Source organism: Chrysochloris asiatica, unplaced genomic scaffold (genome assembly GCF_000296735.1).
Source record: "Chrysochloris asiatica unplaced genomic scaffold, ChrAsi1.0 scaffold00001, whole genome shotgun sequence".
Lineage (NCBI taxonomy): Eukaryota > Metazoa > Chordata > Mammalia > Afrosoricida > Chrysochloridae > Chrysochloris > Chrysochloris asiatica.
Genome location: NW_006408519.1, coordinates 40150551 through 40177291, shown reverse-complemented (window position 1 = coordinate 40177291; position 26741 = coordinate 40150551). Strand labels below are relative to the sequence as shown.

Here is a 26741-nt window from a genome sequence, read left to right as displayed (position 1 = left end):
CTATCGCCGCTGGATCTCCCCTCCTCGTGAACCAAACACTCGTGAACAACACAACTATGCCGAGGTCAGTCCCCGACATATGGGACCCTATCCAGAGAAGCAGCGACACCAGATATGGAGGCAGAGATGAGGACATGGAGAAAGGGAGTAGATGAGTACTCGAGACTCATGGAAAGAGAAAGGCTGTGTGTCGGCAGCCAGGTCCTGGTGGCCAAGACGCAGGCTTGCAGAATATGCCCTTTGGTTGTTTAAATGATTATATACTCCTGAGTGTTTTTGTGTACATCCCCCCAACCACCACGAAAAAAAAAAAAAAAACACGTAAAACAGAGGGAATAGAAGCAAATACTGTTGACTGATGATGCACAGAGGAGACTGTAATCATTGCAATGAAACAATGAATGTAAAACTGATGTCCTCCCATATAAACTAATCACTCAATTCATAATAAAAACTTAAAAACAAAACAAAATAAAAACAGTTTGTATAAAAATGGAATTAAAAGGTAAAAACTGAAAATATTTAAAAATAAATAAATAAATAAACCAGACAATACTTTTGGTATTTTATAAATCATCAGGAATAATCATTTATGACTGAATCCATTTGGAGGACAGATAGTAAATAAGCAAGTCTCCTAGCTGTGCTGTTGACAGTTGCCTTCTAGACGGCTCTGACTTACCGTGACCCAACGTGTGCAAGAACAACACAGTGCTGGGTCCAGTGACAGCTATCCCGACAAATAGTCACCGGGCACCATCAGTAACACACTGTTTGAATCTTTGGTACAAACCACAACACCTGTGTCTACACATATAAAGGTTATCAAAACCTTTTCACTATTCAAACTGTGCTGTTGTTATGTGCTATCAAGTCACTTCAGACTCACAGCAACCTCTGCACGGGGTTTCCAAGCAGTGGCTGGTGGGTTTGAACCGCCGACCTTGAGGCACAAGCTGACCTTGGGGCCCAGTGCATTACCCTGCAGCTTAACTTGACATATGGGCTGGCATCTATCATGTTATTGTATAGTTCACTGCAGCTAGGAGACTTTGCATCTTTTGAGCCTGGAAAAGGAAGACTTTGCCTCAATAATTACAAACAAGCTGTACATGTTGTCAGGAAGGACCAGTTCATGGTGAAGAACAGCAGAGGGTCAGAGAAAAGAGGACGAACCTCAATGAGATGGACTGACTGACACAGTGGCTCCAACACGGGCTGAGACCTAACAGCGTGGGGAGGACGGCGTGGGACTGGGCAGTGTTGTTTCCTTCTGTTGTGCCGGGGCTAGCTACAACTTAGTGGCAGTCAGCAGCTGATTTCTCAGACTCAGGTGGACAGATCTGCTCTCTGGGATGAGTCCCACGCAGCCTCTGCACATGTTTCCATCAGTATGTCAATCACACTGCATGTTAATGAGGGGCTTTCATCTCCACCCTCTCCTCCCAACTCTGATCTCTTCCAGGAAGGGAGCCTGTGTGTGTGTGTGTGTGTGTGGGAAGACCCTCACTGCACTAACAGAGTAGACACTGGCTCTTCTAGCTTTACCACACTGCACTTCTTTGTGCTTCATAGATGCTGAGGGGTCTGGCTTTGTTTTTAACAAATTGAAGGCTTGTGAGAACCCTGCACCGAGAAAGGAGGAACTCTGGTGGTATAGTGGGTTACTCCTTGTGCTGTTAACCACGAGGTCAGCAGTTCAAACCCACCAGCCACTCCCCAGGAGGAAGATGAGGATATTTGTTCCTGTAGAGATTTACAGTCTCAGGAACCCAAAGGGACAGTTCTCCTCTGTCTAGAGGGTTGTTATGAGTGGGAATGGACTCAACGGCACTGAGTGTGGGGTGGGGTGGGGCATCTCTCGGACAGTACGGGCTCACCTTGTGTCTGTGTCATTTTGCGCAGTCTTACGATATCTTAATCTTTTTCATTACGCTATTGTGCACACTCAGTAAACTTCAGAACAAACTTTCATATGCACTGGAAAATCAAAGATTTATGTGGCTCACTTCCTTGCAATATTCGCTTTATGGCTGGACCTGAGCTGCCAGTAACTCCAAGGTATGTCTGTATTTAATGTGCGATGGCTCAACAGATCACCTGCATTTCATATCATCTTTCAAATTACATTATATTCCTGTGCTTCTGTCTCTACGTTACACGATAAATCGTGGGAAGTTCATATCCAAAATACCCACTCTTTTTTGACACTGCGTTACCCATAAACATTATGATCGGTCAAAAGAAAGCAAATAAATATTTTTCCAGCTGATGTGTTTCTACACTGATTTTGGGAGAAAGAAATCATAATGAGATTCTCCCCACAACCTGACATCCAAGATGAAGTTCTTTCCTCATGTTTAAACCACAGCAGCCTCCTGGTATCTAACTCTTCCCCCATTTTTCTGTCAGGGGAATGTTCCAAGAGCGCATCTCTGAGAGAGACTTGCTGTCATTGTGTACTGGTGACTGGCTTTTCAACTCACATCCTGCGACAGAGTAGGACTTCTCCAGAGGGTTTTCCGGGCAATAGTCTTTATGGGAGAAAATCGCCAAGTCTTTTCTCCCACAGAGCTGCTGGGTGGGTTTGAACCACCAACCTTTTGGTTAGCAGTCAAATGCTTAACCATTGCACCATCAAGGCTCCTTTGAGCAGAAAGTAGAAAGGTAATCTTTAAAGACTGCCAATCCACTAAGAGCTGCATTCACAGTTTGGTGCAACTTAAAGCCCTGTCTCTAACTTCTACACTAACACCACACATTACAGGCAAAATACACTAGAGAATTAAATATGTTAACTCACTTTCCCTTGCCCCTCTTAACCCTGGTCTTCTTATAACATGTGACCACATTCTGCCTTGTATTACAGTACTACAGGGAGGTATTGAATCCGAAGTAAGTGCTAAGTTTTTCATGGCTGTATTCTCCCAAATGTTCAGCATACAAAATCTCTATTAAAAGAAAAGAAGTGAAGGAAAAGCCATTTTGAAGGGAAATGCTGAACTATGAATTAAAGTATCTGAGAAAAATCATATGAAGCCCAAATTCCAAGAGAAGAGGTAAGAGACAAAATATGTAGCCGAGTCTCCCATGGTGCACTGCTCCTCCCAAGCCCAGCTTCCCGCACACAGGCACTCACCTATGGAGCCTTTAGCAGCGATGGCAACAGCCTCCAGTAGAACCTGAATGATGCCTGCTCGAACTCGCGGAGACTCTTTTCTACGAACATCAAGGTGTCCTAGAATCTCCTGGATCACGTGGTGAGAATACTGAGCCTAAAGGTCACAAAACAGGACAACAAGGTGTGAACAAGTATCGGCAGCCTGGGGTTGTCATAAGAATAAACAAAGGGACATTTAAATGTCTGGTTACAGGGACTGATTAAGATGTTCACGCTATGGGATGCTATGACAGGGCTTCAGAAAGTTGGTGAAAAAATTCCACTGTCTTGTAATTCAGTTTTCTATGAACTTTTTGAAGTCCTCTCATTTTAGTCAACAATTTAAAAAAAAAAAAAAAGAGAGAGAGATAAATAGATAGGGCTACTAGAAATATTTTTGATAGCTTGAGTGGAAAAAGCAAGTTGCAAAATTTGATATTCAATAAAATTCAAACTGGTTTTTAAAAGACACATATGACTATGTTGCTGTTAAGTGCCGTCAGGTCAATTTGACTCATAGTGACTCTGTGTAGGGTTTCGGAGGCTGTAAATCTTTAGGGGACTGGAAAGATTTATCATTCTCCTGTGAAATGACTGGTGGGTTTTACCTACTGACTGTGAGTTTACCCTATAGACGATAGTTAAATATAATGGAATATTCACAGTGCATATTTTTGAGTAATTTTTATTCTCTTCTAATTTCTCTGTGATTTCTAATTCACAACATTTATACACTGTTGTAATTTGATAGCAGGAAAAAATGTTGCTAAAAAGTAAAAGATTATTAACATTTACAATACTTCTTCTTGCTCAATAAAAAAAAACTATTTTTATTGTGGACACCTAGTTATGTATGGTGTTGGAGGAGAATATTGAAAGTGCCATGGGCTGCCAAAACAACAGATCTGTGTTGGAAGAAGTGCAGCCAGAGTGCTCCTTGGAGGCCAAGATGGCCAAACTTCGTCTCTCATACTTGGGACATATTGTCAGGAGGGACCAGTCACTGGTGAAGGTTATCATGTTTGGTAAGGTGGAGGGTCAGAGAAAAAGAGGAAGACCCCCAGCGAGATGGCAGCATCCATGGATTCAAGCGTGGAAACAGTAGTGAGGCTGGCCCAGGATTGGGCAGTGTTTCAGTCTGCTGTGCATAAGGTTGCTATGAGTCGGTACCAACTCGATGGCAGCCAACAACAACAACAACACAACCATGCCCAACAGTGAAAAATCTCATTCCATCATTGTCAAAATGAAAAATGCTTGATCATTTCAAGTCCATTGAGTATTATTGTTATTTTAAAGATGGAATAGTTTGTTCAATAGTTTGTTCAATCCTCTCTCTCTTTTTTTTTTTTTAATTGTTGACTAAAAAGGTTGTTTAATACTCCACACATACTCGGGGAGTGCGGTGGCTCCATACGATAAGCACTTGACTTTCAACCACAAGGCCAGCAGTTCAAGCCCACCAGTTGCTCCATGGGAGGAAGATGAGGCCTTCTGCTCCCGTGAAGATGTAAAGCCTTGGAAACCTTATACAGGATCACTACGACTCAGAACCGACTCGATGGCATTTAATAACAACAAACATCTACACTGAAACGTGAGTGGGTCTCCACTGTGCACCACGTGATATAAAGAAGAGGACCTCCCATCTGTGTCTGCCTTCCCATGGCCCCACAGCCCTGTGTCAGGTTCATTATGCCTGCGAGCCTGGGAGCAAGCTATCTTAACCTTCTAAAGGTCAGTTTTCAGAGCAATAAAACGGGGATCCTAACAGTATCTACCTCATCCATCCAGGAGGACGTAATGACATGACACACAGAATGCAATCGGCACAGCATAAGACACAGCTGGTTTGCCATGGGATGCTGGTAGCGTAAACTATTTCAATGTATAATTAACATATATATTTATATACGATTAGCATATGGACTGTTGGTGTAGTGCTGTAGGTTCAGCTGGACTGCAAACCGTAAGGTCAGCAGTTCAAACCTATCAGCCGCTCCTCGGAAATCCTATACAGGGTCATTATTGGAATTGACTCAGTGGCACTTAGCAACAACAAACAGCATATAGTATCATTATATACAATTATATATAACATATGTGCTATCATAATAGGAAATATACTCAACATGCACGGCTTCACACAGACTGTTATTTTAATATATAACATATAAAGGGAATACATAGGAACCTGCCCACGCTCCTATAGTGCATCCAGGAAGCAATTCCTGGTAGGCCTGTACTCAAATCTCTGCTGCTTCATACTACCTCATCACTTTTAAAACAACGATGACTTTTCAGGCCATTAAAAATATCAGTGGTGTACTACAGACCTGAATTCCCACTTAAGAGTTACCTGAGTCTGTTCACACTTTGAGAACAACCCAGTTGGTCCTCTGCCTATCTGTGTCATAAGCTTCTATAAACACTAAGCGTCAATATTCAATGACTGCCCAGCTATGTTGCTGTTGCTGCTGCTGCTGCTGTGGGCCATCGAGTCGGCTGTGAGTCACAGCGGCCCTGTACAGGGTGTCCGAAGCTGTCTATCTCTATGGGAGAAGAAGGTCTTGCCTTTCTCTCCCCTGTGGAGCAGCTGGTGGATTTGAACTGCTGACCTTGTGGTTAGCAGCCCATCACATAACTCACTACACCACCAGCCAGTGCTCTATGTTTCTATAAATAAATACACATTCCAGTACCAGTTTATTAGTAAAATACAGTAGCACAATCAAGAGCATGGTTTTTTTATTAGGTATCATTTCTTCTTGGCACATAAGAGTGGTAAATGGTGGTAAAGAATTAATACAAATCAGTTGGGTTCAGCCTGGTTTGTACCCGTTCCTGCACTCCACCCCCAGTGATCCCTATCTGGTGGATGGCCTGATACCTACAAAGAACCAAAAGCATGTCTAGAAATATAACCAATGCCCTGAGTCCTACCTGGATGGAATACATTATGATCTTAAAGCAGTGAACTGCAAATTCATTGGGATCCCATAGTTTGTGATGATCTAAATGCCTAGAAATAACAATTAAAAATTATTTGGAGAATACAGATTTTATTACATATTTTTCCTCTAGCCCCCTCAACAATACACAAAGCTTAACAATCATTTTCAGCACTATGATACACACAGCTGATTTTTCTTATCTGAGGTCATTTGGTTCAATCAAGTTGCCACAAACACTGAATTAGTGAATAAGAACATTCTCCTCCGGAAAATCAAAGGGTAGGCAAGCCTCTGGTGACACGTACATCAACTGGTTAACATGTACTCTGGTTTTAAGTGCGCTTCTGTTTAAAGACCTCCTACTTGACACATACTGTTGATGCATTAACATGGAACTCATCAGTACCCTATGCCTGAATGAAACTCACCTAATGCGCGTACTCGCTCTGTAAAACACATCATGGCCTTTATGTGCTTAGGAACACTAGACAGTGCTTCGGCACTGCAGTGGGGAGGCCAGCTGATAGAGTGAACTCACTCACATAAGGCAAAAAACACAGACACCATGCACTAAACAGAACACGAGAGCTGACACGAGAAGACAGTAGCACCCTGGTGACCGTGCTGGGAACAGGTGGATTATGTGACTCTAATGCTCTGCCCCTCTGCCCACATCCATACAGGACCAAGGAAGGGCTTCACTGATCTGAGCAGATGGATTTGCAAACATGGAACCCAGGAATAATGGGGACTGAGTGTGCTTCCCCCAACTATCAAACTCTGACATAAAACAGCAAAATGGTAGATTCTTAAATATAAATATGAGCTAACAAGAAAGAAAAGTCCCTCAGGCCAAATCCCCGAAGAAGTCAAGCTCTCTAGATTTAAATGAGGTTTACAGAATGCTTCACAATAAAACCTGCATTGCCTGTCTGGACATTAATGTAAAAATGTGCTTTTTTGTTGTATTTTATAGTATTCGATTATTTCTGAGCAGCACCTCCAGTGTTTAAGCAGGAGATCTCAATGTTTTTCAGTCACAGAATCCTTTGAAAATCTAATGATTCTCTGATTTCCTATATAATTTAGAGGATCAACCTCAACAAAGATAACCTCAAACTCCAGGGTAAGGACATCCACCCTAGATATTAAGCCTTTGGGATGTTATACCTGGACTCTTTGGACATGGTGCAGAAGCTGAATACGATGAACAATGCACATGATTAACAAAAGGAGGATTAAAGCTGCATCTGTGTATTCCATCTGGTGAGGTCCATGTGTAGTCGTCTTTTATATTGTTTAAAAAAGGTATCTGCAATGAACCAGTCATTGATCTTGCAAAATTCTACCATTCGATCTCCAGCATCGTTTCTATCACCAAGGCCACATTTTCCTACTACTGATCCTTCCTCTTTGTTTCCAACCTTTGCATTCCAATCACCAGTAATTGTCAGTATATTTTGACTGCATGTTTGATCAATTTCAGACTGAAGAAGGTGGCAAAATGCTTCAATTTCATCATCACTGGCTTTAATGGTTGGTGGGTAAATTTGAATAGTGGTATTAACTTGTCTTTCTTGTAGGCGTATGTATAGTATCCTATCATGGACAGTGTTCTACGTCAAGACAGAGCTTGAAATATTCGTTTTGATGATGAATGTGATGTCATTCCTTTTCAATTTGTTATTCCTAGCATAATAAACCGTGAGCTTATTAGATTCAAAATCACCAATACTAGCTCATTTCAGCTCACTAAAGCCTATAATATTGATGCTTGTGCATTCCATTTTATTTTTGACAATTTCTAATTTTCCTACATTCATACTTCGCACATTCCATGTTTCAATTATTATTTGATATTTGCAGCTGCTCCTTCTCATTTTGAATTGATGGTTCTCATCACCATGGTGAGCTCTACTCTGAGGAGGCAGCTCTTCCCCAGTTGTATTCTGAGTGCCTTCCAACCTGAGGGGTTCATCTTCTGGCATTGTATCTGACAATATTCTGGTGTCTTCATCATTTTCAATATTCAATATTCTGGTTCTGACAGGATTTCCCTGCTATTTATAAGGCTTTCAATGACTAAATTAAAAAGTGGTGGATGTTCCTTCTGCCAAGTCTGTCTTTGTCTGGAAGCTCAGTTGAAATCTGTCCACCATGAGTGACCCTGCTGGCATCTAAAATATGGGTGGCCTAGCTTCTACCATCACAGCAACATACAAGCCACTACAGTGAGAGGAACTGACAGATGAGTGATTTGTCACATGAACTTCACGAGTGGTTATAAACAGGGACTTCAACAGACAGAATCCACAGAAATCAATTACATCTGTGGAAAGAAACAGTGGAAAAGCTCCATATCAACAGCCAAAACTAGGCCAGGGGCAGGCTATGGGACAACCAATTGCTCACATGTACGTTCAGGCTGAAGCTGAAGAAAACTGACCTTGAACATATCCAGTCTGACTTTAAAGATCATTTAAAGATCACACAAGACACCAGCGACCAAAAACCAGAAGAGCTGTGGAATGACATCAAGATTATACAAGGAAGAAAATAAAAGGTCATTAAGAAGATAAGAAAGAAGAAAAAGACCAAAAGGGATGTCAGGAGAGACTCTGAAACTTGCTCTCCTGTGTAGAGATGCTAAAGCAAATGGAAACAATGATGATGTAAAAGAGCTGAATAAAAAATTTCAAAGATCAGTTTGAGAAGACAAAGTCAAACATTAGAATGAAACACGCAAAGACTGGAACTAGATAAGGAATAGGGAAATACACATTCAGCATTTTCCAACCTGAAAGAAGTGAGAAAAAAATTCAAGTCTCCACTTGAAATACTTAAGAATTCTATGACCAAAATAATGAATAATGCAGAAACCATCAGAGGAAGATGAAAGGAATACAGAGTCACTATACCAAAAAGAAATGGTCGCTATTCAGCCATTTCAAGAGGTAGCATATGATCAAGAATCAATGGTACTGAAGAAAGAAGTCCAATGTGTACTGAAGGCAAAGAACAAGGCTTCGAGAATTGATGGAATACGAATTGAAATCTTTCAACAAACTGATGCAGCACAGGGGGCATTAATTCACATATGCCAAAAAATTTGGAACAGTCACCTGACCAACTGATTGGAAGAGACCCATAGCTGTGCCCATTCCAAAGGGAGGTGAGTCAATGGAATGTGCAAACCATCAAACAAAATCATTAGTATCACATGCAAGTAAAATTTTTTCTAAAGGCAATTTAAAAACTACTGCAATAGTACATTGAAAGGGAATTTCCAGAAGTTCTAGCTGGATTCAGATGAGGAAGTAGAATGAGGAATATCATTGCTGACGTTAGATGGATCTTGGCTGAAGGCAGAGAATACCAGAAAGATGTTTGCTTGTGTTTTACTGACTAGGCAAAGGCTTTCGACTATGAGGATCATGACAAGTTAGAGACAACAGTGTGGAGAATGTGTATTCAGTAACACTTTACTGTGCTCATGAGGAACCTGTACATAGACCAAGAGGCAGTCATTCAAACAGAACAGGGGGACACTGAATGGTTTAGAATAAGGAAAGGTGTGCACCAGTGTTGTATTCTTTCACCATCATATTTATTCAATCTGTATGCTGAGCATATAACCCGAGAAGCTGGGTTATATGAAGAAAAACGTGGCATCAGGACTGGAGCAAGATTCATTAATTAGCAACCTGTGATATGTAGAAGATACAACCTTGCTTGCTGAAAGCGAAGAGGACTTTAAATACTTACTGATGAAGATCAAAGAGCACAACCTTCAATATGGGTTGCACCTCAATGTAATGAAAACAAAAATGCTCACCACTGGACCAATAAACAACATTCATATCAGTGGAGTACAGACTGAAGTTGTCAAAGACTTCATTTTGCTTGGAATCATCAACAACGCTCAAGGCAGCAGCAGCCAAGATATCAAACGATGTATTGCATTAAGCAAATCTGGTGCACAAGTCCATTTTAAAGTGTTCAAAAGCAATGATGTCAGTTTGAAGACTAAGGTGCACCTGACCCAAGCCATGGTATTTTCAGTAGCCTCACATTTAATGTGAAAGTTGGGAAATGAATATGGAAGACTGCAAAATAATTGATACATCTGAGTTATGGTGTTGGAGGAGATTATTAAAGGTATCACTAGCTGCCAGAAGAACAAACACATCTGCAATGGAAGACCACCACCCAGATGCTCCTTAAAAGCCAAGGCAGCCAGACTTCATCTCTGGCACTTTGGACATATTATCAGGAGGGACCAGTTCCTGTAGGAGGCCATCGTGTTTGTTAGAAAGGAGGGACAGTGGAAAAGAGAGACCCCTAGGAGATGGACTGGCACAGTGGCCGCAACAATGGGCTCCAGGCACGTGGCAATTGTTGAGATGGCACAGGACCGGGCGCTGCTTCATTCTGCTGGACTTAGAGTCGCTATGGCACCTGATAGCAACAACATTAAAACTTCAGAAGAAAAAGAGGATGGCCCCCAACGCGACGGACTGGCACAGTGGCAAGAGGAATGGGCTCAGGCATAGCACCATTCTGAGAATGAAGCAGGACGTGGCAGTGCTTTGCTTTGTTGTGCATCGGGTCGGTATGAGTCGGAGCCGACACGACAGCACCTAACAACCTCACAAACAATTCAGAACATCACACAGGCAATCTCTCACCTGATGAATGAGGTCGAACACAAAGCCTTCACAAAAGACTGAGATTGTGTGTATGCAAAGAAACCCAAAGTTCACATACACTTCTGCTACAGGACTCGTTGGCACCTAACAACAACAACAACAACAACAAGGTGAAGAAGAGAAAGCCGAGTAGGAGAAATAGCATCCCTGTTGTGACTCGTCACGAGGTGTGGTAGATGAACTGACTGATACAGCTTTTCTATCCAAAGCCTTGTTGCTGTTATCAAGTGGATTCTGACTATGGCGATATTTTATAGGATTTCTAACCAACAACCTGTTGTTAGCAGTCTACTGCTTATCCTATAGTGCCACATGCAAATAGGGTGTTCAGGACTCTAATACTAAGACTGGTTGTTTTTGTCATCCAGCTCAGAAGTAGGGATAGATGACCCCGGACCATCACGAAGGACAAGCCCTGTGCGTGCTGTGAGAGGCAGAGCAGCTGCCGCCTTTCTGGCCCACGGACCCAGGAAAAGTCCAAGTGCCTTCAGATAGGAAGCTGGCTTGCAGAATGTGTCTGAAGGAGCTCTGTGACACTGGCCAGAGCAGAGCAGAGGCCGAGGGACCCCACAACCTGAAGACAATAGTGAGGGTGCCTGCATAGGGCAGACCTGAGGCGTTCCTCAAGGGAGGACTGCTGAGTCCCAAGGTGCTTTTGATCCTGAATTGTACCCCGCTCACTTCCCTAAAAATCCCCGTAACTGTGAGCACTGTTATGAGGTCTGTGTGCCCATTGCACTGGATTATGGAGCCCTGATGTGCAGCAGAGAGCGCTGTGGGAGGGAGGGTTGCTGTCAGAACAGGATAAAGAAGGTTGTAGGGTGGAAGCATGTCTGACCTCCACTTCACAGGAATCAATGGACCTTGGGCTGATTTTGAGTTTTTGTCTCCTTCCCCCTGTGAAACCAGGGGGAAGTCAGACATGGCCTCCCTGCTGCTTTTGCTCTACATATAAACTGAAATTTATTCTGAGAAATGAATGGCAAACACAGCAAGAAATGAAATAAACATAAAAAAGGCCAGGGAACAGGAGGAACTGACACTCGGTTGTAATATTCTGCCGCACTTCTGTAGTTTAAAGCTTCTAAGTGGAGATTCCAGTTAATGACACATGTACTTTTGTGTACACTGTTGTATTTCATATTTAAGGAGAGAAAGCTAGTTCAATGGTTGGTGATGTGCGGTCTGACTCCATCCTGGGCTATTCCTGCTCCCGCACGTCATCCTGGTACCGTAAGTAGCCTGGTCACGCAGCTAAATGAGGACTCGTCCTCGTCAGTAAACACACAACCAACCAGACGAAGCCCAACTACTCACGCAAAGACAGGTTTAACAGCATTGTTCATGTTCCCAAAAGTTGCACGACCCAGCAGTTCTCGGAAGCAGTTTTCTGCCAGCACAGCGGGGTTCTCTTCCTTGTCGGCTGTGGAAGGAGAAGAAGGAGGCCCTAGTCGACTGGAAAGAAAGAAGAGGAAGAGAAAGGAACAACGGATGCAAAAATTCTAATATGAATTCCAACAGTCTACCAGAAGAGAGTTTACTCTACAGACCTTCTAAAATAACAAATCCTTTTATCCCCAAACAGCTTTGTACCCTAATTCTCCCTTCAAGAACAGAACATCTCCTAAACTACTACTCTAATCTTCTAAAGAAGGAGAAGAAAACCCGTCCAGTAGCTTATTTGTAACCCGGGGGGCAAGGTTCTCCAGGAAGCTGCCCCTTTATGCACTCTCACATGGCTTCTCTATGCCTACTGCAACTGCTCAGTAAGAGCCAGATAACCTTTAGAGCTCTCCAGCATAATTCTAAGTGGGCAAAAGTGGTAAGTGAAGCTGTATGACACTGCCCGTGAATAAAAGATACATTTTTAAAAGCTAATTAGAACAGTTTGGACATAGGTGTTTTCAACAGACAGTCACATCTAAGGGAATAAACGTTTCTTTCCCTTATCAGCATAACTTTGGTAGTGGTGGTTAAGTATAACTTTGGTAGTGGTGGTTAAGTACCGTGAAGTCAGTTCCGACTCATAGCGACCGTTCACTACAGGGCTTCCGAGGCTGTAAATCTTTACAGGAGCAGAAAGCCTCATCTTTCTCCCGCGGAACAGCTGGAAGTTTTGAACTGCTGACCTTGAGATGAGCATGTAAGGGCTTCAGAGAATTAATTTCACATTTTCACTTCTCCTAAACCATTTCATTTTGATATGATCATCAAATTTCTAAAGAAACTTTAACCTCTAGAACTACAGAATCAAATCTCTTCAATTTGATCCAAGTTGTTCTCTTCAGACTGGAAGAACCAGGAAGGCTGGGCACTGTGCCAAACTGGAGATGACAGGTTCTGAAATGCAGTGAGGGAATACTCACAGCAGTGGAAAAATGGGGAGCAAGAACAGAGCCCTCAGTGGGAAAATCAGCAGGTACCCCAAAGACTCTCTCCTTCCAAACTATCTGAACAGAATAAATAAAAAATGGTGTCTAATGTTTTTCTGGACATGGAGTGGGAAGTATTTACATACGGAATAACTACTATTATGACTGCAGTTGCCATTATTACTAGTCTTATTGTAACAGACACTCAGCTATATTCTCTACTTCTCAGATTTGCAACTTTAATAACTACTTATTCAATAGCAATTTGTATGCTCAGTAATGAGCAATAAATAAAGTATAAATTCACTCTAAAACAAATTAATACATACAGTCAAAGTCATGTTAGGACTTCTAGTGTGGTGCTGTAGGATCAGCACTGGACTGCAAGCTACAAGGTCAGCAGTTCAAACCCACCGGCAGCTCCTCACAAAGCCTAGTACAAGGTCACTATGAGTTGGAATCAATCTGACAGCACTTAACAACAACCACCTTTATACCAGTACTATTTATACAAAACTAAAGACACAATTCTCTTATCCTAGCAAGCATGCACACACACACATGAACATAACATAGCTTCTACCCTAACACCTTTTATTTCATACCTGTCCACCTCTTCTGTCTTTTGCATGTTAAACAGCAGGGACGGGACAATCTTATCCATATGCTGGGGTTCCCAAATTGTGGCCTGAAGTTCATCATTAACTGTTTTGCGAACCACTCCTTGAATACCTCTTATTCCAGCAATTCGGATACTGTAAGAGAAAACTCACTGTAGTCACAAAGAAAGGCTCTTCAACAAACCTTTTTGCCTAGTGAGGGGAACAGATACAACATGACACTTGGCATCTCAAGTTACGTTAAGTAAAAGCAATATGCAAAAATAAGTCTAAGAAATTAAAACCTCAAAGATCTGAGAGGGCCATAAAGGCACAGCAGTTCTAAAAGAAGCTTACTCTAAATAGCATCTTGGAAAAATCAACATTTACAGTTTAAAAGGACTGTAAAATATAGATACAGAATCTGTGGTCTGTGTTTGGCAGCAAAAATAATCTTATCAAAAGCATTGTTATTGTTAAGTGCCATCAAGTCGACTTCAACTCATAGCAATCCTGCGAAGGGTTTCCAAGGAGTGGTTGGTGAGTTTGAACCCACTGACCCTTGTGGTTCAAAGCAACCTTGCTGTCCAGTGCTTTATCCCACAGCACCACAGTGATGCAAACCATTCTGAGCTATGCTCTACATTTCTTGCTGAGAAGCCCGAGGAGCTGGGGCAAGCAGGCTTTCTTCACTGGGCTCCCTCAGCCCTTTGCTCCCTAGAAGCAGTGGGGACGTGCAAGGTGTAACAAACGAGAACTGTCGAAACAGAATACAGATAACCTGAGTCACATGGATCCCAAGCTCAATCACACACTCACTGTGAGTCCATTCTGACCCACAGCAAACCCTACCTAGGGTTTGAGACTGGAAATCTTTACGGCAGAAGACAGCCTCGTCTTTCTCTGGAAGAGCAGCTGGTGGATGTTACCCACCAACCTTGGGGTTAGTAGACCAATGCTGAATACACAGTGCCACCAGAGGCCCAACATAGTGAAAAAATGTTGTTCAATCCTCCCAACCTAATCCACAGCCCCAAAGTTCCTGGAGGGATTTCTCAGTCTTGTTGAAAATCATCTCCAGCTTCAAGAACGGGAAGAAGAGGCAGATAGTTTCTCAAGCAGATACAGCCGCTGTTCCACTTGTCCCTCTATAGCCAAACAGAACTATTTTCCTAATCGCTGAAATACTGACCAATTGGAAGTTTGCTCCATTACCCAATTTTGTCTCCCAAAAACTGCAAATAAGTTTAAAGAATGGAAGCTATAGGGACAAGGATGATACTGCTTTACCAGTCCGTGGGGCAGTATGTCAGGAGTAGGAGCTAGAGAGTGAGACGTGGCAGTAATGTGACACTGGACAGGCAGCAGAAGGGAACTGGGAGGTATAAAGATGCACTTTGATCAACTCAAAACTACCTAGACATCCTGCTTCCTAAAACATTAAAGATGATGGTTTGAGAGGCTCTTGTGCAGCTATCAGAATGGGCAAATCCAGCACTACATGCTTTGCGAACTTGCTGGTACTCCTTGGGGGAGGTCAAGGCCAAGGCTGCTAACAAAGGCCAGGGTGGTGGAGAACACACAGACCGCTGAGACGGCACAAGGAGAACTCAGGAGCCGACTGCCAGAGCAGCAGCTTAGGAGACCCTTGTTTGGAGGCAGGACTACCAACAGCTCCAGTTACCTGGCTGGCATCCACTACAGCTCTAAAGCCTGGCTGAAGCAGCACATTCCAGCCAAAATCTCCAAAGGAATTTCTTATCAAGAAACCAGAACAGGTGAACGACCTGCAGCGAAGAGATCTGCAAGGCCTTCGGTGAGCTAATCCATGGAATGTGCTTCAAGGACAGTGACTCACAGGAAGCATCCAACAAGGGTGGTTGCTCCTGGCAGTGGCTTCAGGGAGCCCTGGTGGCACTCTGGGTTAAGCCTTGAACTGCTAACTGCAAGGTCAGTGGTTCGAGCCCAACAGCCGCTTCTCAGGAGACAGACAGGGTTGTCTGCTTCTTTAGAGATGTATAGTCTTGGAAACCCTGAGGAGCCACTCTGAGTGGGAGTGGATCCCCCACCACACCCCTCGCTGAAGGTTCTGAATGAGAGCTGGAGAAAATATTTTAGGCGCAGGATATGGAGGAAGAGACGCATGTCTTTACAAACGGGAAACACACTCTGCAGACAGGCACTGAAAATAATCTAGACACTCATTCTTTCTGTCTCTTTCCATCCCCTCCCAACTGTAATTCATATTTGATAGTGTTCTGTTCAAAATAAAAGGACTCATGGTAAGTATCACAGTTAGAAACTAACAGGGAACATTAATATGTTTCAGGCAAAGTAAGAAAAAAATTCAAACCAAGTATTTTAGTTCATTAATGTGTTTTGTAGTGTTTCATATATGAAAAGTTGACATTTTAAAATTTCAAATATCGTATTTTAAAGTTCTACTATTAAGTAAAACTCCTTGATTAGATACAGAAAAAATTTTAAACAATGAGAAATGTTAGGCAAAAATATGTTCAAAAGACAACATGCTTCACTAGAGGGAGCTAAATGCCTAAAACTTATAAAATACATTTCTTATTACATAATAAGTGTTTAATGTCTTAATTGCAACCTTTCATAATATTATGGAGATCATATATACTTTTCACCTATACTGGTTCACATATATTAAACTCACTTTAGCCAGAATTCGTGAAATTCCCATTAAATTCATTAATCTAACGATATTAATACTAAATAGAAAACATCCTGCACTTTGGACATTTTTCTGTATTTTAAAAGAAAGCAAGTATTAAAATCTTAACTTTTTAAATTTTTATCTCTTTGCCCCACTGACAACAGTCTCTGAGAACAGGGAACAATTTCATAAAACAATTTTTAAATGTCCCTTAGAGAAGAAAAAATAGGATTTTAATGGTAACTGGGAGATATCAGATATTTATTACTATCAGTAATTATACTACCAAGGCCTCTAAGTTTTTAATAAAGGACTCTGAAGAATGTCTTCTGTCTTTCACAGAGGAAAAAAAATGCACTAACATTATCTGAAGTAGAAAGTAAACAAATCTGAACTTGACTATTAACTGCTTCTCACTTTTCTTCAAGTTAAGAGTTTACACTTGCATGCTATTGTGTTAACCATGCATGCTCTCACTAAAATCCATGTTCTAGTTACACATTCCCTATTTGTGTTAAAATAAAAATGACAATACTCAATTTCCTGTAGGATAAGCATTGAACTGCTAACCAGCACTAGGTGGCAGTTCAAGCCCACCAACAGCTCCTCAGAAACCCTATACAGGGTCAGTATGAGTCAGAACCAAATCGGCGATACTTTACAACAGTCGCAAACTAACTCTCTAGATTGAACAAGGTCATTCCGAATTGAATTCTTTAGTTTTCTCATGTATACACTGGTATCAACCTGCAGCTATGGTGACAGATAGGCATTTGATTCCAGATTACTACTAGGATACAGCTAGAAAAACTTGAAAATGCCCAAAGCATTTGTTATGACCTTACATGGACCCATCCATTGAAATCAAGTCATTCCACTTCACGGCGACCCTGTCGGACAAGGTAAAACTGCTCCTTAGGGTTTGTTGTTGCTCTTAAGTGTCGTCAAGTTGGTTCCAACTCATAGCGAACCTATATAGGGTTTGTGAGAAGCTGCTGTTGAGTTTGAACCATGGACCTTACAGTTCAAACTGACCTTGCAGTCCAGTGCATTATCTAGCCTACAGATAGATAACCATCAGGGTTTGTTGGTGTTAAGTGCTGCCGACTCAGTTCCAACCCATAGCAACCCTGTGTAGGGTTTTCAAGGAGCGGCTGGTGAGCTTGATCCACTGACGTTGTGGTTTAAACAACCTTGCAGTCCAGCGCTACACCAGGACCCCACACCAGGGTTTAGAGGCTGTAAATCTTTATGGAAGTAAACGTCTCAATTTTCTCCCACAGATGGCTGCTGAGTTTGATTTGATGACCTTCCAGTTAGCAGCCCAGACATAACGCATGGAGCCACCAGGGCTCCTTCAGATGGACGGTGACTGAATAACAAACATCCATTCATTCAGCTAACCTACCGGCATCCATTCCACAGTTCTTATGGAGAGCCTAATGGGCGGTAGGCACTTGGAAACACTCAAGAGAGAACGACCCTGCAAACAAAGTCTCTGCAGCCTGGAGCCCAGACTCCATGGAGGTGAAAGATCAGGACACAGTGGGATGGAGTGGGCAGGTGGGCAGATATTTAGTAAACAAAGGGTAACATGCGAACAGAGAGCTGAACAAAGTGAGGTACATGGATCTTGGGGGACCGGTTCTGGCAGAGAGGACAATGAGCACAACGGCTGGACCCAGGAAGGGAACACCTCAATGTGACAGCATCACTGACGAGGTCCCTGGGAAGGGAGGCAGGAGCAGCATGAGGAACAGTCTAGAGGGAGGCCACAGTGAAGACAGGCTAACATCCTAAGGGGACTGGGAACCCACACTCAGCTTTGAGCAGTAACAGAAAGTCTTTATTTTAGGGATGAAGAATGTAGTTTCCCCTTTCCTTTGGTAATCATTATGTAGCATGTATAAATATGTTATTGTTACAGTTGTTAGGTGCCATTGAGTCGGTACCGACTCATAGCGACCTTACGCACAGCAGAACGAAACACTGCCCAGTCCTAGGCCAACCTCACTACGCTTGCCACGCTTGAGTCCATTGATGCTACTATTTGGCCAATCCATCTCATTGGGGGTCTTCCTCTCTTTCTCCGACCTTCCACCTTATCAAACATAATATCCTTCTCCAGCGACTGCTCCCTCCTGACAATATGTCCAAAGTATGAGAGATGAAGTTTGGTCATCTTTGCTTCCAAGGAGCACTCTGGCTGCACTTTGTCCAAAATGGGTCTATTGGTTCTTTTGGCAGCCCATGGTCCTTTCAATATTCTCCTCCAACACCATAACTCAAGAGCCTCAATTCTTCTACGGTCTTCTTTATTTACTGTCCAGCTTTCACATGCATATGAGGTTATTAAATGTATAAGTATAGTATTTATCAATAAATGACTCTGATAAGAAATGATCATTCAAGTAAAGTCATACATACTCTGTTCGTGTTTCTGGGTCACTATGGCAGGAATGGCACATGGCACTGAATCGGGACACAAAAAAATCGTAACGCCTGTGATAGGAAGGTGTGTCTTCTTCGATATTTGCAAATTTGACAAACTAAAATGCAAAAATAACAACATTAGTGGTTTATCACCTTTTCAAAAATATGGGACAAACACATTTACTTGTTAAATTAACAAGAGATATTCAAATAAATGGCACAGGAGTTTTTAGTAACGAGCTACAAGTGTCCAGCCAACCAAGAAGACAGTCTTCTGAAGAGAAGTCCACTTCCTGATGAGGGAGCGGACCCGCGCTCACTCTAGAACTGGTCTACATTCTTAACTGCTGAGGGTGGTGCGAGGACTGCGAGCAAGTGTAACATGTCCGTCCACTTCCTGATGAGGGTACGGACCTACGCTCACTCTAGAACTGGTCTACATTCTTACCTGCTGAGGGTGGTGCGAGGACTGTGAGCAGGTGTAACATGTCCGTCCACTTCCTGATGAGGGTACGGACCTGCGCTCACTCTAGAACTGGTCTACATTCTTACCTGCTGAGGATGGTGCGAGGACTGTGAGCAGGTGTAACATGTCCGTCCACTTCCTGATGAGGGTACGGACCTGCGCTCACTCTAGACCTCGTCTACCTCCTAATGTAGGGCAACCTCAGGTCACACCTCTGGGGGGACTTTCCTTCCTAATCATAGGGAGGAAATCTGACCGTCATTACATAACATGCACATGACCACTATTTATGCAAATGGGACAAGGGAAATGGACACAGAAACTAAAGGAAACATGATATAAACTCAGTAAAAAAGAAACATGAAATTCAGTCAATCTTCTTCCCAGTGACTGAAAAAAGAAAACCATCCGTGTGTCTTGTTAAGAGCCACAGAGTCAGTTCCAACTCATAGTGACCCTGCATTGGACTTCCGAGGAGTAGCCAGTGGGGGTGAGCCACCTACCTTATGGCTAGCAGCCCAGTGCCCACCCTACAGCACCACACCAGGACCTCAATCCATGTGTCTCGTATCTTTTAGATATTCTATAAGGTGGTACATAGTAAACCCCAAAGATTCTTTAATGTACATTTTTTTTTCTCAATTAGTTTTCTTCTTCTTAATTCTTAGTCATTTCATGACCACAAACTGTTCATTTATTTGCAAATTTAATGTATGTATCTATAAAGACTTGTCAGGAGATAGAAGTCTGGTGGCTTGAAAAAGGAATATCCAAAATAACTGTTAAACCAAATGTACCGCCCCTCTGTTGGAAACACAAGTGAAGTGAGGAAAGACTAACTGGCAATGCTACAAGGCAGGCTGTCTAGGAAAGGGCCGCCAACACAGCACATGGTCTGATGAGCTGACATGCACAGGCTCGTCTGGGCCACACACTGTGCTGCAGGTTTGCATATAAGTCCCTAGGTCATCTTCCCAACAACCCTCGTATCCCATTTTGCAGACGGGAATACACACGTCAGAAGCTTACTAACTTGTCTGATATAGTTTCCAAAATAGTGAAACTGGCATTAGAGTCCAGGGTGTGGCTCTTCATTTTCAGGATTCCTATTCTACGCACACACTGAGCATATAAATAGATTCTAAAAGTATCAAACCAAGCACCCATTCTTTTCATATAAACCTTGAAGGGCATGGGAAACTGCTCAGTAAATGAACTACACAAAGTCTACACACAACAACCCATACAACAGATGCCATCCAGTCAGTTCTGATTCAATGGTGTCCCTCCATGCATCAGAGCAGAATGTGCTGTTCAGGATTTCCAATGGCTGACTTCTCAGAAGGTTACCACCAGGACTTTCTTCAGAGACAGTTCTGGTGGACTCGAATTTCCAAGGTTCCACAGAGCATGCTAACTGTCTCCAGGACGCAGAAGTCCCTATACACAGTATGTTCCCAGTTTTCTAATAAGAAAGTAAAGGAATAAGGCAAAATACTGAAGACTCACTTCTGAATGATGGTTTCTTGGAAATGTTCTGCAAAGGTTACTGGGGTGCTAAGAGAGAATCATCTAGATGTTTGAGTGAAACTTTTCATACATAAGAGAGCGGTTTTACTCACAGAATTTGTCCCGAGAACTTGAAGTGTTGGCTCCCCCGACTCCAGCAGCTTTGCCACCATGTGAAGGAAGCTCTCCACAAAAGGCTTGATGCTCTGAGAATGACAAGCCATGAGCAGTTGGTCCAGAGCCTCCATGGCAATCAAGACGTACCTGAGCGAGACAGCGATGATGGAGAAGCACTGTAGCTCGGAGTTCTCCCCAAGGACTTTTCATCACTAACAATTAAAGTATGCTTATGTACACACAAAGAACACTGGCAAGACGTGGGCACCTCTAAATGAAATCTTCATTCTCACATAGCCAGTGACCTTAAAGCCACTGACCAGGGAGCTGACTCAACTCGTGGGGACCCCAGAGGGTCCACAGGACTTACATGGACTGATTTTTTGATAGTATGTCGCCAGCCATTTCTTCTGCAATACTTGTTGGTGGACTCCAACCCCCATTCTTTCGGTTAGCAGTCCAGCACGTTTACTGTTCACACTATCCAGGGACTGTTTAGGTGCCTCAGCAGATTATAAAATAGTTCTCAAAAACCACCCATTTCCTCCTTTTTACAAAACACTGTCCTAAAGCTTCTTTAACATGATTGCTGTATCAATTTTCTTTGTAAACATGGACATATTCTATTTCTCAAATTTCTAATTATAATTTTTTACATTTGATCCAAAGTAGTGATTATAAGCAATGTGCATAAAATTCCCAGCATAATTTACTCATATTGGTAAATCTCAATTGATAAAACAGGGTATTCTCAGAAAAGGTTTTCATTATGTTACTTTATAATCCACCAGATTCTAAATTGTACACTAGAAATTAAAAAGCAGGTATGAGATAGCGTTCCTTCAATCATCAACAAGAAAACTATAATCAAGTGGGGAGGAAAGTGGGGGTGGAGAGAGTCCCTACGATCTTATGGAAAATGGAATCTTCTAAGAAACTAGGATCAGTGACCAACAGCATGAAGACTCCGTGTGACTGTTTACACACAGAAACTGACTAAGAGTGCAGACCCCTATTTACCGGTGGCAGGAGAGTCTGCACACTCCCAGACCAGCACGCTGCTGTCTTGAATCTGTATATCTAGGCCTGGAACCTGAACCCACAGCCATGGAGTCCAGTCCTACTCCCAGTGATCCTACAGGCCACAGAGAACTGTCCAGAAGGTCTCCACAGCTATAAATCTGTACAAAAGTAGATTGCCACAGCTCTTGCCTGTGGAGCGGCTGGTGGGTTTGAACCACTGGTCTTCTGGTTAGCAGTTGAGCGCTTTAACAACTGCACCACCAGGGTTCTTTAACCCCAATACAGTTCTCTCTTATTTCCCAAAAGGTACAGCAAAACCATAACTGTGTGAAAAGTCATAAAAAGTAGTTGGCTAGCAGGTTCTTTCTGTGTGTTCAATTTAAAGATGGATTTTAAAAGCAGAGTAGCACATACCCTGACTGTCTAAGGAAAGTCAATTTCTACTCCTCCCCACTGAGAAACCTCAAAAGATAAAGGGTGCTTACGCTCAAGGCAACCCTATTAACTAACATGAATCTTTTCACAGAGCCCAACCCCCAGGAAAGGAATGAACTGCAGCCTCCACAGTTGTACCCATTTCTTCACACACCATCACGATGCTTAATCTTTCCTATGTTATCTCTGTCTGACTAGATGGCCAAAGTCATTCATAGGGTAACTTAGCCTAGAAACAATTTTCCAAAGATGCTAATACAGGCATTTCTCAAAATGAAAACGGAACAATGCTATGCTGAAACAACAAAAGTAAACCAACTGCTGTTGAATCCATTCAAACTCACGGCAACCCCATTAAAACAACAAAGTACAACAGGAACTGTGGTCTTACTTCTGTAGTATACGGCCCCATTTCACAAAGACTTCCATGTCCTTTATCAACTCTGCAACCACACAAACACTAGAAGCACTATGAAACACGAAGTCATCAAAAAGCCCTATTACAAATTATACACAGTGAAATTTTCTTGGGATACAGATTTGAGGTTTGCTTGAAGAATTCAAATTATGTCATCAAAAGCCTTAAGTAAGAGTCAAGATTTCCAAGCTTCTTTTAAAAAATACTGATAAGAATCCAAATATAATTATTTCTCTACTCAGAGGATAAGAGTTGCAAAACAACTGCACATTAAACAATTACAAGTAAAGGCTCACCGGTAGTCTCTGGATAAAAGTGTGGATCAAATACCTGTCAGGTAGAGTTACACCTGCTGCAAGTACCCGAGTTACACTAGAAACACCAGACACAGCACAATTTTTCATTGCTGCCTTTTCTTGGCCACAAATCAAAATACAAAGTTTAAGATTAAAAAGGGTAAAGTCCTTAGATCAAGGAGGAAAGTTCAGGATAAACAGATCTACAAGGACACATGTGGTCTATTAGCAATTCGTTTTCTTACCCAGAACGATGCCTCACAACATCCCTGCTCAACCTTTCTGCCAGGTAAGTACCAATTCGATCCAGTTTCTCAGGAGCAGATACTGCATAGAATGTCAATTTCTCCATGTCCGCTTTAACGAGGCCATCCTAAAAAATATTAATTAGAACAATAAGATAACAGGTTACTGTTATTTTCCTGCTTTTTTTCCCCCAGAGGGATTTTTAAATTTGCAGTTTTTACATTTCTCCTTTTTGGACTGGGCATACTAGTGTCCACACTAGCATTGAATTCCTCAGCAGATAGCCTTTCTAGCGCCAATACCCAACGCCCTGGGTACCGAGAGATTTCAAAAGTCCACAAATGCCTCATGCAGCCCAAATACTCAAATGCATAAGGGGACTTCAAAAGTTCATGGAAAATTTCCATTACCTTTCTATTTCATTTCCCACAAACTTTCTGAAGCCCCCTTGTATCGTCACATACAACAAGTTAGACTTTAACAGCATCTTTTATGGAGAAATGGCTCGACTCACGACGATGTTCAGGACAGAGTGCATTGTGGTGAAAGAAACCTTCTGAACAAAAGATTTCAAGTTCAAAATTTAAAATGTATCAGATATTGAGCCTATTTTGCTCCCTTATATGTACAACAGGGTTTTTTTAAATGATTCAGATTTTGCCAACACTGTTAGAAACTTTAGTTTATAACAGAGCAGCATTCAGAAGAACTGTGTAAATTTGAGCTTCACACCAAAGTATCCCAAAAGCAGTCCCCGACGAAAATTATTTCATGTCGTCTATCTCTGCCCTAGAAACAGTGCAGCTCAGCTTAAGGAGAAGCTCTCTTGCCCTAGTGCACTCGTGAACAACAGGAGTCACTGGGCCAGCCAGCACCCTGAATTTCCAGGTCCTACGGCCCACGTTCTGGTGTGGTGTTGTGGGTTAATGTGCCAGACTGCAAAGCCGTTTGAACTGCAAGATCAGCGGTTCAAGCTTACCAGCTGCTCCTCAGAAACCCTATACAGGGTCGCTATGGGCCAGAATGGACTCAATGGTACTTTTAACAATAACAACAATATGGCTCAAGTCACTAACGGCTGTTTAGGACCAAGGGTGGGAAGCAAAGAAGCAGAGGAAGTCTGGCAAATAACGAACGGAAGCACATATCAGTTTGTGTTTTCAATGTAACAGGCCCATGACATCCCTCAGCTGTGTTCTGTTCTTCTGGCGAAGCCATCCCCTCGTATCTCGAGCCTACTCCTCCTTCTCAAGCTTGCTGCTACTCTGCCCTCTCCATCTCTGACAGCACCTGCACTCTTGGTCTCTTTCTCAGAGAGAAGGAAGCCATCAGGTGAGAATTTACCTGAAAAAGCACCCCAACTTTTCCAGTACCTCCACAGGGTGACTTTGTTCCCCATAGTAATGTCGGGTGACATGTTTGGTTATAGGTACTGAGTTAGGTATGGGGCATTGTAGTACTGGTTGTCTAGGGGGTGGAGGTCTGCGATGATGCTAAACAACCCACATTGCAGAGGACACTCTCCACATCAGCCATGTATCCAGACCAAAACGTCAACAGAGCCATGGTTGAGACACTTCAGCCTGGACTTGGGGCAGGAGCCCTGCACTATTCCACTTGCTTCCCTCACTAGACTGCTCTTTGAGGGCAGGGACGGTGATGGGAAAAACTCTGCATCCTAGGCATCCACTGTGGACACACCACCACATGTGGCTTTCAAATGAATAAATATAAGAAATATCTGTAAGTGGCTTATGATCGCTATGGGTATACAAAAAGATGCATGTGAATGTCTTTTGACTTTTGTTTTCAATCTTGTGTTAAAAGATTGCTACTTAAATACATCTCACATGAAGCCTTGGCAAAACCCAAGACTCCTATCACTCTTCTCTAATTTACCTGCCAACCTATCATTCCCTGGATCAAGTGCCATCAAAGCTCCCTCACAACCTACAAATCAGAGGGGATTAAAGTAACTGCCACAAACTGACCTCCACTTGATCTTCAGCAACCAGATGGCCTGGACTCCTCAGGGAAATCCTGACTTGGTCTATGAAAGGCTGCATCTGAGTTTTCAGCTCAGTAACAATGGTCAGTATGACCACCACATGCTACACGCTACAGTTCAAGCTCTGTGAACCTTCAGTACAAGTCTACGAGCTGAACTCCAGTGTATCGCACACCATTCTCTTGTCAGCGTCCCCTCGTTGGTTATGAAGAGACGTTTTTCCACCGCTCCAGACTGTATACATCCTTCAAAGCTCAGCAAATGTGATTTCCAACGAGAATAACTTCCAGCCCACGGGGATGTCTCCCACTTTAAAGGCAAAAAAACCCACAAAAAACTGTAGCCTCTACTGTTCCTAGTATTTTACTTGCAGATTTATACACTGTACTTTTAATATTAAGCATGCTTTTGCTTTTGATAGTCAATAAATGCACAGCTCCTTAAAGGCAGGTGCATTATCTTGGCGTCATATCTATTTTTTCTTGTGGTGAGGTGCTGTTGCGTCAGTTTCCACTCATGATGACCCTACACACAACGCAACAAAACACTGCCTGGTCCTGCACCTTCCTCACAACTGTTGTTATACTTGAGCTTGCTGCTACTGCTGCCACGGTGCCAATACATCTCGCTGAGGGTCTTCTTTTTCAATGCCCCTCCACTTTACCAGGCATGATGTCCTCCTGCAGGAACTGATCCCTCCTGATAATACGCCTGTAGTCTAGTATTAAACTGATATGGGAAGAAATAGTGTAAGGGTTTGAGTCCCAGGATTTGCCTTATTTTAAATACGTTTAAGTACCAGCGAGTCGGTTCCGACTCATAGCGACCCTGTACAGGGTTTCCAAGGAGCACCTGCTGAGTTTGAACCACCAACCTTGTGTTCCGCGGGAGAAAGATGAGGCGTTCTGCTCCCGTAAAGATTAACAGCCTCGGAAACCCTGTGCAGGGTCGCTATGAGTCAGAACCGACTCCATGGCACAAAACAACAACAACAACAACTGAATACATTATGCCAGATTTCTGCCTAATCTAAGAAAGGCTCTGAAACCAAGATGAGCTAGCCAGTACAGATCATCAAAAGTCAGAGAGGGAGCACAGAGATATAAGTGTCAGGTGAGACTCAGGGGTAAAAGTAGAGAAATGAAATCAGGGAAACCTTAGGGAGGGCAGCAGAGGGAAGAATGGGTCAGCAAAGAGAAGGCTCGGGAGATGTAGGTGAAATTACTTTTGGATCTTCCGGGAATATGTTGTCCACCAGGCGTTTGTAACGAGGACGCAAAGCCGAACAGCAGCAGCACACTCCTGGTTAAAAAAGA

General features: G+C 42.7%; 1 protein-coding gene across 2 annotated transcripts in view; it reads right to left on the bottom strand.

The window, feature by feature from the left end:
* EFR3A (EFR3 homolog A (S. cerevisiae)) overlaps positions 1-26741 on the bottom strand; it is a 68295-nt gene that overhangs the window by 40172 nt on the left and 1382 nt on the right. The window contains exons 2-9 of one of the 2 annotated variants that reach the window (XM_006830710.1): positions 26651-26727; positions 23417-23544; positions 20996-21146; positions 18902-19023; positions 13801-13950; positions 12141-12278; positions 6104-6182; positions 3140-3275 (exon numbers count right to left, since the gene is read on the bottom strand). In XM_006830710.1, coding sequence (XP_006830773.1) covers positions 3140-3275; positions 6104-6182; positions 12141-12278; positions 13801-13950; positions 18902-19023; positions 20996-21146; positions 23417-23544; positions 26651-26727 — 981 coding nt within the window. Of the gene's footprint in view, positions 1-3139; positions 3276-6103; positions 6183-12140; positions 12279-13800; positions 13951-18901; positions 19024-20995; positions 21147-23416; positions 23545-26650; positions 26728-26741 lie in introns of those variants that run through there. The other variant, XM_006830711.1, reaches the window with a different exon arrangement.